General features: G+C 43.2%; 1 protein-coding gene across 2 annotated transcripts in view; it reads right to left on the bottom strand.

Moving 5' to 3' along the window:
- HIP1 (huntingtin interacting protein 1) overlaps nt 1-17,179 on the bottom strand; it is a 198,371-nt gene that overhangs the window by 130,457 nt on the left and 50,735 nt on the right. For both annotated transcript variants that reach the window (XM_073565546.1, XM_073565545.1), the window contains exons 3-6: nt 13,458-13,600; nt 12,269-12,325; nt 11,959-12,039; nt 7,701-7,777 (exon numbers count right to left, since the gene is read on the bottom strand). In XM_073565546.1, the coding sequence (XP_073421647.1) occupies nt 7,701-7,777; nt 11,959-12,039; nt 12,269-12,325; nt 13,458-13,600 (358 nt within the window). The remainder of the gene's footprint in view (nt 1-7,700; nt 7,778-11,958; nt 12,040-12,268; nt 12,326-13,457; nt 13,601-17,179) is intronic.

The following is a 17,179-nucleotide window of genomic DNA, read 5'->3' as shown; positions in this document are numbered from 1 at the left end:
ATTTTTTATGAAAAAAAATGGAAATTTGGCAAAAATTTAGAAAATTTTGTAATTTTCAAACTTTTAATTTTGTACCCTTAAATCAGAGAATGGTGTAACACAACCATAACCCTAACCACAAACTTAACCCCAACACAACTCTAACCCCAACCCTAGCCCCAACCCTGACCCTAACCCTAGCCCCAACTCTAACTCTAGCCCTAACCCTAGCCCCAACCATAACCCTAGCCCCAAACCTAACTCTAGCCCCAACCCCAACCCTAGCCCAACCCTAGCCCCAACCCTAACCCTAGCTCTAGCCCCAACCCTATCCCTAGCTCAACCATAACCCTAATGGAAAAATGGAAATCCATTTTTTTATTTTATTATTTTTACCTAACTAAGGGGGAGATAAAGGGGGGTTTGATTTACTATCACAGTGATCAAAATGAACCAGTATGAAAAATTTCCTATTGTTGCCGGGCGCCGGCCGCCAGCAGATCTCAGCTGGTGCACTGTGCATGAGCCCACCATTTTCTTCCTGGAAGAAGACGTCGGTGGCTGGGGTACAGGACCAGGGGATGCAGGAAGGTTCATAGACACCAGAGGTACTGGGAGGGCTTGGGGGACCCCATTTCTCTCTCTACTGATCACATCAGAGGAAAGAGAAATTAAATGGGAAATCCGCCTTTTTTTGCGGTCACCAGTATTCCGTAAATAACAGTGATAGCAACAATGGGGTCGATAAAAACCAACCTGAATCATGATATCCCGGTAGCCGAGACCCCGGAGAATTTACGACACTGGGAGGCGCTATGCACTTATTTCTCAGCGCCGTTAAAAAGCGGCTATGAGGAATAAGTATCCTTAACTGTCACCGTTAAAAGGCATATCAGCAGTCGTTAAGGGGTTAAACTTGATGTTTACATAAGTTTAAAAACTTTATGCAAAAAACTTGCAACTTTTCCAAGCTTTTAAGGCAGTTTTCTAGGGTAAAAGCTTTGATGAATGAGCCCATGTATCTTCATTCTTGTGGACATTTGATTAGCGCTTTTTCATGCGGTTTTAAGAGTAAAATTCACCTAGAAAAAATGTTGTCTACACTTACACTTAGGCCTCTTTCACACATCAGGTTTTCGCCATCAGGCGTGATCCGGCGCTTTTGACAGAAACCGGATCCGGCGAAATGCAATGCCGGATACGGTTTCCCCCCCATTGACTTGCATTTGCGCCGGATCGCGCCGGATGGCCATGCGTTTCATCCGGTTTTCACCGGATCCGGCAATGTGTCGCGATCCGGCGTCTGGAAAAAACGGCTACTGTAACGTTTTTTGTCTCCGGCGAAAAAGCCGGACACGCCGGATCCGGCGCGTCCGGCTTTTTCACACAATGAAAGCCTATGAGCGCCGCAATGCGCCTGATCCGGCGAAAGCCGGATCCGGTGGCCGGATCCGTTTTTTTTGGTCTGAGCATGCTCAGTAGCTCTGCCCACAAGACATATATAAAAGCAAGACAGTGGGACCCACAGCCACACCCAACATGCCACCCAAGAAAGCAACCAAGCGCAGCAGGAGAAGGCAGGAGACCACTGCAGCACCATCAGCACCACCACCACCCCAAATGGAGCAGAAAATGGAACATGCTGAGGAGGGGAGTCCAGCAGCAGATGAGAGACGGTAATTATCAAATCCCCCATTCCTCCAAACTAGGGCCATGGAATATCAAGATATTCATTGGCCCTTTGTTTCTCTTTATTCAACAGCCGCCAAAGAGATGCAGCAGCAGCAGCAGCAGCAGAAATGGCATCACTGGCAGCAGCAACAGCAGCAGCAATACCCACAGCCATGGAGTCTGGCCATCAACAGGACAGCACATCTTCTTCTGGGAGCCCTCCCTCGCATCGTCAGCGTTTGACGGTAAGTTTTTATTTCCAAAATCCATCATCTCTGTAATATATGTCTATTCATTGCCTTTTATTTCAAAACAGGAATCACAAGATGAAGAGGAGCTCCCAGAAGAAGAAGGAAGGGGTGGACAGACACCTGGAGTGGGCTCACAATTGGTAAGTTTTTTGCATCAAACGCAGAAACACAACATCACACTACACACAACACATAGAAAACAATGTTCTGCAGACCACACACAGCAAACAAATGCCTACATCCAAAGACATAACATTTTTTGTTTTCTTCTCTAGTCTTCCCAATCTGGTGCTCGGCCAAGAGGTCCTCGCAGTGCCTCCCAGGGTCGTCGGCGACAGCAACGCGGCGGTCACCAGCGTGTAAGTATAAATATTTTTGCTTTGTTTTTTTTCACTTTTTATTTCATTTCTTTTGTGGAGGCTAATTATGTTATTTTTGTCTTTTTCTTTAACAGCCTTCACAGCGTGCTCCCGACTCTGACGGTGAGGATGGAGGACTCGATGTGGACCACCTCATCGATCTCGTCAGAGAAAGGGAGCCGCTCTGGAATATGGCTGACCGCCGCCACGCTGACCTTATCGTTACCCGACGACTCTGGGAGGAAATCTGTTCGCTCCTTGTGGGCCGCTGGGAGGACCTCGATGTTCGGGCCCAGATTAAAGAGCGTAAGTATACAGTACCGGTTGCTTGATGTAAACCAGTGTTTCCCGAACTCCAGTCCTCGTGGTCCCCACGGATCATGTGTTCAGGATTTCTATTTACTATGGAAATCCTGAAAACATGACCCCTGGGGACCATGAGGACTGGAGTTTGTGAAACACTGATGTTGTATACTAACCACTCCTTTCTCGTTTCAGGGAACAGAATTGTGAATCGGTGGCGGTCTGTGAGGGATCGTTTCAAGAAGGAGTTCAATAAAGAGATGCGGGCCCCGAGTGGATCTGGAGGACGCAGGAGCAAGTACAAGTACGCACAAGCCCTGTCGTTCCTCCGGGAAACAATGGTCACTAGAAGGTAAATATTACACACCACATGTGAAAAAAAATGTTAGATGTAATTTTTTTTTTCAGCCAGGGCCATACCATGTCAGTATTTTAATAGTTTTTTTTTCTCTTTATTCCACAGCACGGTGAGCAGCACTCGGGAGCCTGCACGATTGGACCCTTCTGAGGCGATCCCTGAGGAGACCGGCACCGAGGGACACTTCGACCGCCCCGGTACATCTGCACCTTCCCAGCCTTCCCACACATTCGACCCATCTGTCCCATCCACCAGCACAGGAGCATCGTGGCCGCCTACATTACATGAAGCTGCTGGTGAGGAGATCGCTTTCCCTTTACCCCACCCTTCTGCCCCTGCCACCTCTAGTACACCTGCGGGTACTGGGCGGCAGCGGCAGAGGGGTCAGGAAAAGAGTTATGCGCAAGAGTTCTTGCATCTGAATGCATCTTTCCAGAACTGTCTAAAAGTCTTGTCAGAGCAAATCTCCGCAGGCTTTCAGCAGATCAACTCCAGCATTCTGGAGGTGAAGACACTTCTGCAAACCATGCATTCAGAAGCAAGATCTTCGCCAAACCACACCTTTTTCAGGTCTGTTGTGGAGCGCATGGCAACACTATCTCCTACACAGCAGATGCATGTAATGCATTCGTGCCACGGTGCTCTACAGCAGGTTACCTCCCAACCTCCACCTCCCACCACTGTAGTTCCTCCACCTGCACCCCCTCCAGCCACTTTCCATCCTCCCCCTCCTATTACATCTGCACCCCCTCCAGCCACTTTCCATCCTCCCCCTCCTATTACATCTGCACCCCCTCCAGCCACTTTCCATCCTCCCCCTCCTATTACATACCAGCAACCTCACCAGTACCAGCAACCTCCCCAGTACCAGACATCTCCCCACTTCCAGCAACCTGCCCCGTACCAAACTCCTTCCCCGTACCAAACTCCTTCCCCGTACCAAACTCCTTCCCCATACAACTTTCCATCAACATCATCTGCTCCTACAGTCCCTGCCCAACCCTCCACTCCACCGCCCACCACCTCTTCTGCCTCCCACATGTCCACCCATTCTGTAGCTTTTTCCACACCTTCACCTCTAACTGTTCCTTCCCCACCACGATCCCAGTCCTCTCTCCACACACCCAGTGTCGAAGTGTCCCGCAGCCCCTCCAGCAGTATTTCCACCCCACACTACACAGATTTGTAATGTGTGTTTTTTAATAAAAATGACCATTGGGTTTAAAACCTTTATTAAAAAAGTTTTTTGCACTTTAAAAACATTTTACAAAAAAAAAAAAATTTTAAATAAAAGTTAAATTATCGTTTCACAATGGTTGTCTGTCATTTCTTTCTGCGGCGAACTATGTTTAAAAAAAAGGTTAAATACAGGGTATTTCAAAGGTAAAAAGGTATTCAAAACCAGGTATATAACTGTGGGTAAATTTTAGCTTTTTGCCACAGTTGTGTTCCTGGTTGTGTTTGAAGCAAAGTATTTCACCTAAAAAGTTGTGTTTATTGTTGGTGATTTCCTAACAATGTACACAACTTTTGTTAAAAGGTGAAATACTTTGCATAAAACACAACCAGGTACACACCTGTGGCCTAAAGCTAAAAATAGAGACCATGACAAGATAGCCAACTTTGGTTGGCAAAGGTATATACTGTTGGTACAGAAGGTACACAAGTTTGGTTAGGGCACAAATCTTTCACACTCTGTCATCCTGCCAGTGTACTCTGCCTTGAGGTGACATAAAGTATAATGCAAAATTGTCCCTCATTACTGAAACCGTCACAGAACTTCTAGTGGTAATATTTCCAATGACAACATCCATCTTCGCCAGTAACTTGCTCTTCTCTCCAACCTGCACTTTCTTCTCTACAACCTGTCAAAGAAGGGCTGTAGGAACATGCTATATATAGTTTTCCAGTAGCCAATCCCGTTCGGAAGGCCACAAGGGTCAATTTTAAAAACCGGATCCGGCGTAATCCGTCGAAAAACGGATAGAAAAACGGATGAACCGGATGAGACGGATCCGGTTTTGTCTGTCAAGAACAAGACGGATCCGGCAGAAAACCGGATCCGGCACATCAGGTTTTACAAAACATTTGCCGGATCCGGCATTCCGGCACGACGCCGGATCGCGCCTGACGCCGAAAACCTGATGTGTGAAAGTAGCCTTAGTTTATCTATATTTCAGAGAGCAATTCAGAAAATTTTAGAACCATGCAATTTAAAAGAATGTGACCCTTAAAAATTCTTGGGCATGGATTTTTCAGCTGAAAAAACTTTAAAAATAAAAGAAAAAGGTAAGAAATCTGCCTTACATAAATATACTCTAAGGCTAATCTTTTGGTGAATTTCTGCACCTATTAAGTGAATTAGGTTGAGCTTTTATCGCGTTTTTGATGCTGCGTTTTTGTCTCTTTTCAGCATAACATATTTTAATTTAAACAAAGCCGCTTTGTTTTTTGCACTGCCTGGTACTTGGGTTTGACAAAACTTTATTGATACAGTCATGTGCGGATTTCAGGCATTTTTAATGCATTTCTGTTGCGGAAATGCACTAAAAGCACTTATGCGTTTTTTACATGTGCAGTTTCCGCATTTAATGCAATTCACTGAATTTTTGATGTAGTGAAAATATACAAAGTCAAAAACTCACCAAAAAACCCATTGTGGGCACACAAGCTAAGGGTATGTTCACACAAGTCGCACATTCGTTCAATAATTGGTCAGTTTTTTACCTCAGTATTTGTAAGCTAAAACCAGGAGTGGAACAATCAGAGGAAAAGTATAAAAATTATTAAAATTAACCTAATCTGCACATGTAACCAGTATGAGCCAACATGTGCAAGAAATATGCAGCGTCCATCTTTGAGGAATAGGTTGGCGCTATACAATTGATGGTTAAAAAATGAATGAAAAGTTGCTCTGATATTCGCAATTTGTGTGCAAAAAGGGAGATGAGAAAGATTCAGCTATTTTCAATGTCCTTACAATAACATCTTAAGGGTTTGTCCTTGGTTAGAAGAAATGGTCAGATTTTTTTTCAGAAACACCATCGCCTCTCTTTTCCATGGCAGCATGATCACAAAAAGCAGAGCATAGTTTACGATCCCGGAGAACCGATCCTTTAGATTACATCTATTTCTACACTTAAAACACCTGCGTTTCTTGTTGTTTGATGGTGTAAAAGCTAAATAATCTGTGTATAAATCACACACACATGAATAGATCGAAACAAACAATACAAAAACAATGTAGTAAATGGAAGCAGGAAGCACAAAACTGATAACTGAAAGCTAGAAGATGTAAAACCCCCCAATGTCAGCAGTGAGCCCGTATGATGGGTTGTGTGGGAGTAAGGTACCGATGACCTATCGTTAGGGATCGTGCAGACAACCGTACTTTCGATCTGAAAAAACATCGGACCTATGTTATTTTATGGGACCATGCACATATTCGAATTTATCCTTGGTGAGAGAGAGTCCGAGAAAAAATATAAAATCGCATGCAATGAGTGCGTGAAAAACGTTGGATCGTACTCGGATGACATTCAAGTGACATCAGATATTCACAGACTGGCCGAATGGAGAAGATGGAGAAATTGTTTTTTCCATCTTCTCTACATCTAAGAAAATCGGGTCACTTTATGCTTACACTCTGTTCAAACTCTGATCATGTGAGAGAAAATACGCTGCTGTGACCCTAGCCTTAGGATAGCTTATCAAATTCAGATTAATAGGGGGTGGATAACCAGGACCCCCATAGACCTGATTTCAACAGCCTATCTTAAGAATAGATCATCAGTATCTTAAAGGCCCCGTTACACTAAGCGATATCGCTAGCAATATCGCTATAACGTCACTGGTTTTGTGACATTATAGCGATATTGCTAGCAATATCTCTACATGTGATACTTACCTCCGACCGGCTCCCCCGCTGGTTATCGCTGATCGCGCGAGAACGTCCTGGACCGTTTCTCGTCGGCTGCTTCCTGCTGGGCTTCCTGTGGCGCCGACGAGCGACGCGTGGACGCGGGCGGGAGGACGTCAGGATCGCCGCGTCTGACAGGTAAGTAGCGACCCCCGACCCCTGCGATGTCGCTGTTGAGATCTGCCTGTGTGGCAGCTCACTAGCGACCACTTAGCGATGCGCCAGCGATCCATATCGTTGTCGGGATTGCTGGTGCATCGCTTAGTGTGACAGTACCCTAAGGCAAACATACACATTAGACTATCGTCGGCCCACCCTGCTGATATCAATGTGTTCGGCCGACAGTCGACAGGACCAGCAGCACTAAACAACCGCCAATCGGTAAACCTTTATCATTCGAAGGTCGTTTAATAGCCTGTTTACACAGACCATAGGCTGATATTGTTCTCAACAGCACAGATCCTGTTTACACAGGACGACGCGCCATGGAGAACGATACTCTTTTGCGCTGTACTAAAGATCATTTCACCTGATGAAAGAGATAAGCAGCTCATCTGTAGAGAAAGCAGGAGCACTCGCTCTTCCAATGGAGGAGTCAGGAGAGATTGCTGCCGGCACAATGGTCGGCAGAACCGTCATATGGCTGATAACTATCTGTAGTCCTAGATATCTCCTTTACAGTTGTGGTTGTGTACAGAGGTGTTGCGCCCTTGATGAACACTTGGAGGGGAGAATATCGGCTTAATGTGCTTCCATACTGTAGAACCCAATGAAGAGGTTTGGTCCTACAGACTTTATTGAGTAATGATTTACACCCAGGAGAAAGTTCGTTTTATAACGAGCTAGATATGAAAACTCACAAATTATTGACATCATTCTCTCCAGCTTCATCCAGCTGTCTGTCACTCATTTGAAGGTTGCCAGGGAAACGAGGATTCTGGAAGCACAAAATAGAAAAACTGCACATGGGAGGAACAATACTAGAGGAACGTAATATACATGTGAGAGTGAAGAGCGTTACATAACAGTATGCAATTATGGGGCAGGACACGTGGAGCTAGGGGCACAATTTTGCTGTACAATGATGAATGAAATCTTTCATATGACAGTGTGAATGGTTACTGAGCTCCACAAAATTCAGTATCTGGAAGAACAAAAGCAGCAAAGCAACAATAGATCAATAGATCAGCACAGAAGAAATATCATTTAAATGTTCAAAGTCAATTTCACCAGCAGTAAAAAGAAAAATATAAAAAAGTGAATTAGGACCAAGGTTGTTCCAGCGCCATAATGAGTTGTGATAAAACACTCCGGGATCGGCTTTGCTGGGGTCAAAGGTCACGTGTGTTCAGCATGAAACTCAGGCGCAGAGCTGGGATTCGGGTATAACTGACACTGGGTCAGGTTTATTAACGGTGAAAGCAATGCATAAGGAAATAAAACATAAAACAAATCCTTGCCTGTCCGGCACTAACTAAACAATGGACAACCTAACTACCAACTGGAGGGCTTCTCCCGTCCAGCCAAACCACAGTTGCAGTGGGCACTGCTTCCACTCACGTGTGTCTCTCACACAGACAGACTCTCTGTGTTCCCAGGCTGAGACACTCACACAACCACCTGGCATCCTTTTATATCCACCTCCCATTATTCATTAGCAAGCAGGTGCGATACTGACCAGACTAGGCCACATAGGAAAGGAATCTGGGCGAGATATACCTGCCCTCATCCACTATTCCCACATGATTCTCACAGAGTCTATACACATCTTCAGTGTCTATGGTAAATAACCATTATGAACACACATGTATACTGCCCAGGATCTGTGTAACTAGCACTTATCTAGTGCACCAAGCTTCTTCTCTGGTGCACTGCCAGGCATTACATACAGGAAATAATGCACGTAAGATGTGAGATACAATAGTTAAAAGGAATCTGTCAGTACGATCAACCCTCCAAAGTGGGCCGATGTCTTGTGCTAGAAAAACCCACATTTCTCTTAATATATACAGTAAATAAGCTGTTAAGATCTTTGGGACGGATACTGATCTGCATAAGAGTCTGCTTCTAGAGATTATTTTAAATGAAAGGGGGCATTACCAGTGTGAGACATATAATGACTGACAGTCCGCTCTGATAATTACACAGCTCTGCACTGAGATCAGGACTAACATAGTACAGCAGAAGTGACGTTTGTCTCATAAGGCCGGTTTCACATTAGCGCATTTTCAGCGTGCGCACGGCCGGGGGTAGCTCCGCCCCCGAGCCGGCTCTCTGCCCGGCGTGCCCGCCCCTTGCTTGTAGCGCCGCCTACTAGCGGACAGCGGCGCCTGCGATCGGCGCACCCTATCTTTAGCATAGGGTGCGCAGATCGTGCGCAGGCCGTGCGCTAGTTGCGCTTTGACCTGTGCTGCGCACTTTTGACGGTGCGCCGTGCGCGCCAAAATCAAAGTTTTCGGATTTTGGCGCGCACGGCGCACCGTCAAAAGTGCGCAGCACAGGTCAAAGCGCAACTAGCGCACGGCCTGCGCACGATCTGCGCACCCTATGCTAAAGATAGGGTGCGCCGATCGCAGGCGCCGCTGTCCGCTAGTAGGCGGCGCTACAAGCAAGGGGCGGGCACGCCGGGCAGAGAGCCGGCTCGGGGGCGGAGCTACCCCCGGCCGTGCGCGCGCTGAAAATGCGCTAATGTGAAACCAGCCTTACAAAGACATTTGCAGCTGCAGTACTCTTGCAGCCTCTATCTCACAGACAGATAGTTTGGGGGAAGGGAAGTTTAGCAAAGCTGACGGCTCTGTGAGAAGACAACTGCAAATGTGGTGGTTGTGTTTGTAATAATACAAGACTTAACTCTCCTGTACTGTGTTAGTTATAATCAGGCACAGCTCTGCAGCAGAGCTGACGGCACTATTAGAGAACAAGTGCTGCTGCAAATATTTAATAAGACAAGGTTCACTTTTGCTTTTATTGTCTTAGATCTGCTGTACTGTGTCATTTCATGTCTCACACTGATAATGCTCCTTTTTATATAAAACAAACTCTGAATACGGAGTCTCAGGAGGTATATTTCTGACTGAAATGTGAACTTCTCGGGAACAAGACGTCGGATCACAGATATCAAGGTATCATTTGATTCAGTTCCCTACGACCTGCATGCCCACAGAGACGGCATAGGAGGGTTGATACAACTGATGGATTCCTCTTAAAGCTTTGTGTGCATTCTTAATGGAAAAATGTCACAATGAATATGATGTCTTATCAGAACTAAGCATGGTAAAGAGCAGGAGGAGCTGAGCGGATTGATATACAGTTTGCTGGGAAAAAAATTTAGTATAAGGCTACACTTATACATCCGTGTGACACGTCCTAGTGCTGTCCATTTTTTTTCCATGGACTGCACACTGACCATAAGTTTAAATGTCCCATAACAAATCAGTTTTAAAAATGGGTCCGTGTCCTCGGTCCATGAAAATTAGACCATGTCCTATTCTCTTCCATTTTGCAGATCAGACTCTGCCATTAAATTCTATGGGGACCCATGTAAAAAGTATGATACACTGAAGGCAGACTTCAGTTTTCCAACCAAGTTTTATCTATTTTTAAGTGATTGTTTAGAATCAATAGATAAAAAAAAGTTCATGCAGTCTGCCTGCTTCAGTGAGAAAAAAGCAACTAGGATGACACCAGAGAAAAAAAAATCAGTCAGTTTATCTGGGATGCAATGTGTGAATGTAGCCTAAAGTCTCATTCAGTCATTTGGGATATTTCTTACAATGAAAAACTGCTCTGGATCCAATTTTCATTTTACTTTGGCTATTTTTACCATTAGGGGAGAGTCACACAATGCTCGGACTGGCCGTCGGCTCTGCCGACAGGTGTGTGACAGCATGTATTTCTATGCAGCTGTCATGCTTGGTCCGGGTAAGCCGACAGCCAGTCCAACCATTGTGTTGTGTTCCTTGTCCGAGTTATAAAAGCCGTGTGACACCTGTTTTTCATATGCAGAAAACATAAATCAAAGTTTCTCCTACCTAGGAACAATAAAAATCAGACAGTAGTCATTGCACTCTCTGCATTGCTCCCGAGCCCAAGCATTTTTATCCATGAAATAAAGACTTCTACTTTTGGTAACGGTGAGTGCCATCCTTTTTTCTTTCATTGTGCTATTAGTCATTTCATTTCACACAGACCCATTGAGTAATTTGTAGACACTCGGTCAGCAAAAAGAAATAAACGTGTGAATAGATATGACCATGTAAAAAACATGGAGAAAACAGTTGGGAAAATTGGATGTCTGAATGAGGCCTAGTTTGTATTTTAATTATTTAAATCCCTGATATTTCTATACCCAAGTGCAGCGAGCAATCCTATAAAGTGATCACCTATATTCTCTTAATGTCCGGGGTCACACGAGCGAGACAATCAGATCGATTAAGCTAATGACACGCGGCTCAAACTCTGTCAGTGTCATTTTACTGAGATCCAATTCTCTAGGATGAGAGAATCGTACCACAGATGCGGAGAAGGCGATCACCTTAATTTCTCCATCTTCTTCTCCATTGTCTCTATCTACAAAAATCGAACTGCACTCAGTCTGATGATTTACATGCACCCATAGACTTTAATGGGTGTGCATGTTATGATCAACATGAGAAAAAACATCACAGATCTGCTCTGCCCCATAGTCTAACATTGATCAAATCGTACAGCACACTCGTTTGATGTACACGTGCCTGAGCCCAATGACTGAATACTGTACATAATACCTGTCAATCAACGACTAGGACCGCCCACTGACTCCAAAGCGTAGAAAGTGAAGAGATTTAAATACCTGAAATACAGTTTATACTGAATCTTTACCCTCAAAAGTATATATCAAACTTCTCAGGTCCTCTTGATCTATACCATGCTGGCCACAAAGCGGACCACGGGTACAACATGAAAGGTTCTCTTCAAGAAGGTGGCTAGGTCTGCTGATCAGAGTCTGAGAGACTACAAAGATTTATGCCGGCACTGATTGTTGTGGGCTCTGTATCAGAAATGCAACCTTTTTTAATACCAAACCAAGCGTAACATAGTGTATAAGACTTTTTTCAGAGCGATTTTTGGCTTTTTCACCTTTGTATGAAAATCCATCTTGGTGTTTAGAAGTTTCAGATAAATGCTGCATAATTGGCCATATCCATCGCTCAGATGACCCTAGAAGGGAAAAAAGGATGATTTTTTGCTGTGAGGAATCAAACAGAACTGCATCGGGTTACATATGAATATTATGTAATGTAGTATGTCTTTACAGAGTTTATCTTTTTTATTTCTTTTTACTTTTTACTAAACAAAATTACAGAATACGTCACGACAACAGGCACTTAATCATCCTAATAGCAATTGGCGGATTTGAAGATGAAATAAGAAGTATCTGTTCTCTTACCCACATCCGGCTCATGTCGATTAGTTCATTCTTGTAGCGCAAAGAGTCCTTCAAAACCTAAAAATAAAGACACTGTAGGAGTTGCACAAGGAAACCACCAAAGGATTAACACTGCCGGCAAACGGTGCATCTCCTAAGGGACTTTTAACTTCCTGCACAAAAACTAGATTGACGGCTTTCTCCCTATACTCAACTAGCGAGAGCTCTATCAATCCAGCAAAGCCAGGTGAGAACAAGTAGGAGACGATCCACCCAAAGGACTCTTCTCTCCATAGCCGGCTCTTTTAAAAACTATGGCCCCAATTCACCAAGCAGTTGGTGCCAGATTTCTGATGTACTTGTGATTGAAATTTTTAGAAAGTTTTTGTGCAACCCAAAGTTTTTATGTCAGTCTTGGCCAACTTTCTGAAAAATGTACAGAACTCGGGAAGATGGGACATGGCCAAGCAAGCCTGATAGATTCATCAAAACTTACGCCACTAAAGTGACATAAATTATGACTGAAGTACATTTCTGGAGGTGGAAGATGCACCAACTTTATTAAGAAACACAAGTCTTGTAATGAACCTGGTGCATCTTACTCAAGCGCTCCCTTTATTACAGAATGAGAGTTCTAATGATCCAGGGCCTATGGTTTATCCAAAATGTCAAGCTCTTTTAAAATAAAATACAGTTCTTCATAACGACTGAGTCTATAAATATTAAAAGGGAATCCATTATCAGCTTTTCACCTCCCAGTATTTACATAAACATTTATATTTTTCAAAGACAAGGTCAGAAATACCTATACATGGGCAGTGTGTTCCCTCCGTTACTGAGAAATCAGAGTTTGCATTAATATACAAATGAGGCTGAAGAACTATTTGTAGATCTGAAGCCTCTGTCACTCCAGCTCTATTCCCCGATGGGTGAGGAATAGAGCTGGAGTGACAGAGGCTTTGGATCTTCAGCTTCATTTAGATATTCAATGCAATTTTTCAGTAAGGGAGGAACAGACTGGCCATGTAAAGGTACTGATTTATTTGTCTTTGAAATACATGTACATATAAATATTTTTTGGGGGGGTGCGAGAATCCTGCTGACTGGAGTCGCACAGGAGTTGTAGTTAGGAAACTGATGACAGTAGTCCTTTAAATATGCTATTTTCATTACACAGCTCAGTCATGTGTATAGGTGTAGCTGTACTTACATTTGGGTGTCCATCTCGGAGCAGTTTGTGAAACACATGGCAGAATTTCCAGCAGAGAACTGCATTGCTAGACAGGGGCAACCGATTCACAGCTACCCAGAAAGTCTGAGCTCCCTTCTCATGGTGAGTTCCCAAAATACAAGGTAGAAGTAAATTAAGGACACAATAATTACAAAATTGCGATTCATCAGAACATACTCAGAAAAATAATAGGATAAAGCTCATCGCCACCTTATGATCAACTGATGATGAGGCATGCCATGTGTGGCCCAGAGTGACATGCATGATATTATCGGAGGTATGGGGCTGTTGTGAATATCATAACATACACTGACTACTGTGATTGGAGTAATTATGCTATACACATAGTGCTCTACCCGCCATTATTCTTAAATCAGCGGAGATGCATCTAACTATTTAGGAAGTTACTACTGGACCATTCATAATGGCGCGCTTTCATGTCCTATGATTTTAGGGAAGATTTGGAGAACAGCATTAGCAACTCTTTATTAACCTACATGATTGGGATGTAGAAGAACAATATTTCCTATCCTTTCATCATTGCTGACAATGTACATGAAAAAACAAGTAAAAAAATTAGCAAAATGAAAGTAAGCAGGAATATACTTAGCCCTAACTGCTATCATCAGGAAGTACTCTGAGAGAAAAGGGCACGGACGGCAAAAAGAATGTTCAAATCCTGAAAAGAATAGATGGGACCTGGGCCAAGGAAAAACAACATGACTCCATCTGCTGAGTCTTGCACTAGAATAGATCAGAAACTGTTCATGCTATGAAAGGACCAGTAACCTAAAATACCATTACTTTATATATATATATAACTCCTGAAGAGATCACAAGAGAAAAACACGCCATCTTTAATGATGACTTCTTTTAGCAAAAGTAACAAGTACAGTCATATTGATTGCCAATGTCAGAACCTGAGGGTCAATTGTGATTGAATTATAATGTTCAAATTGACAACCGAAGTGGGGGCTCTTCCTGTTGTTACTATCGCAAAACTGATTGGCACGAGTGAATGTTAATATCCCGGTGAGTATAAGAGACATCAGACTACCATTTCATAAGGCAGCTGAATTCGAGCCACCAGACCATCTAACTGATGCTAACGTTGAATGTGAATTTCGAACTACCTGAATGTTTACTCGGCAGACGATTATCTCCCACAATTACTCCATACACATGACAGCAGAAAACGGCCAAAAGTTTATGTCTTTTCTAAGGAGGGAGACCTCTGGCAACAGCTAATCTCCTATGAAATCTAAAGGATTAGCCATTAAAATTCCATTGGCCCGATCCTTCTCTCCCCGACAACATCTGTTGGTGGAGTCAGAAAGCCGCAACATACAACAGATGATCATCCAGTCCTGCCAAAATTGGTCAGTTATACCAACTTTTATCTAATGTGTACGAGGTATCATAGTCCAGTCCCTTAATTAAGAGGTTGGGGAGAATACTGGTGTATGCCCACTCTCGCCACTGATAAAGTGGGAGAAGTCTAGTGACTTCAGGGTTAATTTTGCTATCAGAAGTGTTGGACATTATTTTTGTAGGGTTTTTTGCAGGTTGCAGACAGTGACTTGCCTTTCCTTTCCTGTCTAGTTAGTTTGGGCCCCATCATTTGCTCAGCCTATTTTCCTGCCTGTGTTTGTGTTTCATCTTGTTTCACCGTCAATACATGTGTGGGGGCTGTCTATTCCTTTGGGGTCTGCTCTGGGGCAGTTAGTTTTCCCGTTTCTTGCTTTAGGCTTATGTAGTCCTCCAGCCGTGACGAGGCGTCTACTAACATCGTAGGCACGCTCCACGGCTACTGTTAGTTGTGTGGTAAGATCAGGGATCTGCAATCTGCATAGTTACCATCTTCTCTGGTTTTCTGTGGCTTAGCTTGTTTTGATTTTTTGTCTCCTCGGTGACCCATTCATAACAGATCTGATTTTCTTATATGTGGAGAAGAAAAAAACATCTTCTCCGTTCTGTCAGTCCGTGCAAGTCGGACCACACTCATGTCATCTGAGTATAGTCCACTCACGGACTTGTAGACAAGAGTGGCCAAGTGTGCATCGGATGCAGCAATTTTTTCCTCGGACAGACTCGGTTCAAGGAGAAAATCGAGCATGTGCACAACCCCATAGAATAACATAGGGATGAGTGCAATCCGTTAGAGCAGGGTTCCCCAACTCCAGTCCTCAAGGCCCACCAACAGGTCATGTTTTCAGGATTTCCCTTATATTGTACAGGTGATGCAATTATCACCTGAGCAATACTAAGGGAAATCCTGAAAATATGACCTGTTGGTGGGCCTTGAGGACTGGAGTTGGGGAACCCTGCGTTAGTGGAATGGATACCAGGAGTCTGATTTTTATTGTCGTGTGCACGAGCCCTTAATGTAATATTTTGGGTAACTGGGAGGTGTTTTTGATCTTTTCTGCTTCTTTTTCTGGTGATAAAATCTGGAAAGTACCTGGTTAATGAAGCCAGAAGAAAAAAAGAAGACTTTATACAGTCAGTCTAGGTGTAGGCTGCTTAATGAGCCTCATTAAGCAATACTAGGAGAATGCATTAAAATAAGGCGTGCTATTCTCAGACAATGCTCCAGTCTGAAGAACAGATAATGCTGAGACCTGTGCGAGTCATCATCCCCACCGTAAGGAACAGTATCTATAGGCGATGGAGCACATTTATCAATACTAATTCTTCTAATCCTTGGACAGTGCAAATTTAAAGAGAAACCATTGTTTTAATTTTTATAAACATAAGAACTGTTGTAATATACGAGTATCTTATCAGAGAAATCCACTTCTCGTTCAGTCAGGACAGATCATTCATTAGTTTTCAAAATTCTTAATTCCTGAGTAAAAACTGTGTTCAGTGAAGACAGATTGCTACATTACCAAAATAGAAAAAAAGAGAGAGGAAAAAGAGAAGGTTAGAGCTAAAGGCAGAGATCCGAACCTTAACACTGTGATACATATAGAATCTTAGAAAAACCAACTGCCATCTCCTATTTCAGTAATATAACAATCTGTGCTAACTGAAAACAGATTTTACCCTGGAAATGAGAATTCTCAAAATGAATGAGCAGTCCCGGCAGAGAAAGAAGAAGAATTTTCTGATAAGATATTTTACAAAGTTTATTATTTTCATGGGCACTATTGATTTGTGAAATAAAAATTAAAGCAATGGTGAATTTACATTGAAAGATTATTGGGAATGAGCATTCCTAGGTATGCTCACTTCACAATAATCTTGTAAACAGGCTGCCGAGAACGATGATCTTTTGCTTATTCGCCGGGAAATCAGTGTCAATTCAACTTTTATTTCACCTCCCACTACTTGGCTTACTTTCAGCCAAAAAATTGTACCAAAATTTTAGTGAATTTCTTGTTACACAATATCATATTTCGTCCATTCCCCTTTCTAATAGATGACACCATTTCCGGAGAGGCCATGCCCCATTGTCAGACAAAGTGCAGAAGTTATCTAATACGCATAATACATAAGTTGTAAGTTACAAAAAAAAACATTTTGATGCAAATTGTGAATTCGGGTCCATCCAGGTTCATAAATCTCCCTCATTGTATTTCGGTATTAACGAATAGTGAGGTACTATTTGTAGATGTGTTTAGCTCGAAGTAAGACGCCCCTGGATACATTCTGCTCCTCTGTAATTTACTGTATATGAATATACAGTAATAATGTTA

This window comes from Dendrobates tinctorius, unplaced genomic scaffold (assembly GCF_039654945.1).
Source record: "Dendrobates tinctorius isolate UK_male_01 unplaced genomic scaffold, ASM3965494v1 ptg000016l, whole genome shotgun sequence".
NCBI classification, from domain to species: domain Eukaryota; kingdom Metazoa; phylum Chordata; class Amphibia; order Anura; family Dendrobatidae; genus Dendrobates; species Dendrobates tinctorius.
Note: the sequence above shows the minus strand (reverse complement) of the source record. Positions and strands in the feature narration are given on the sequence as shown.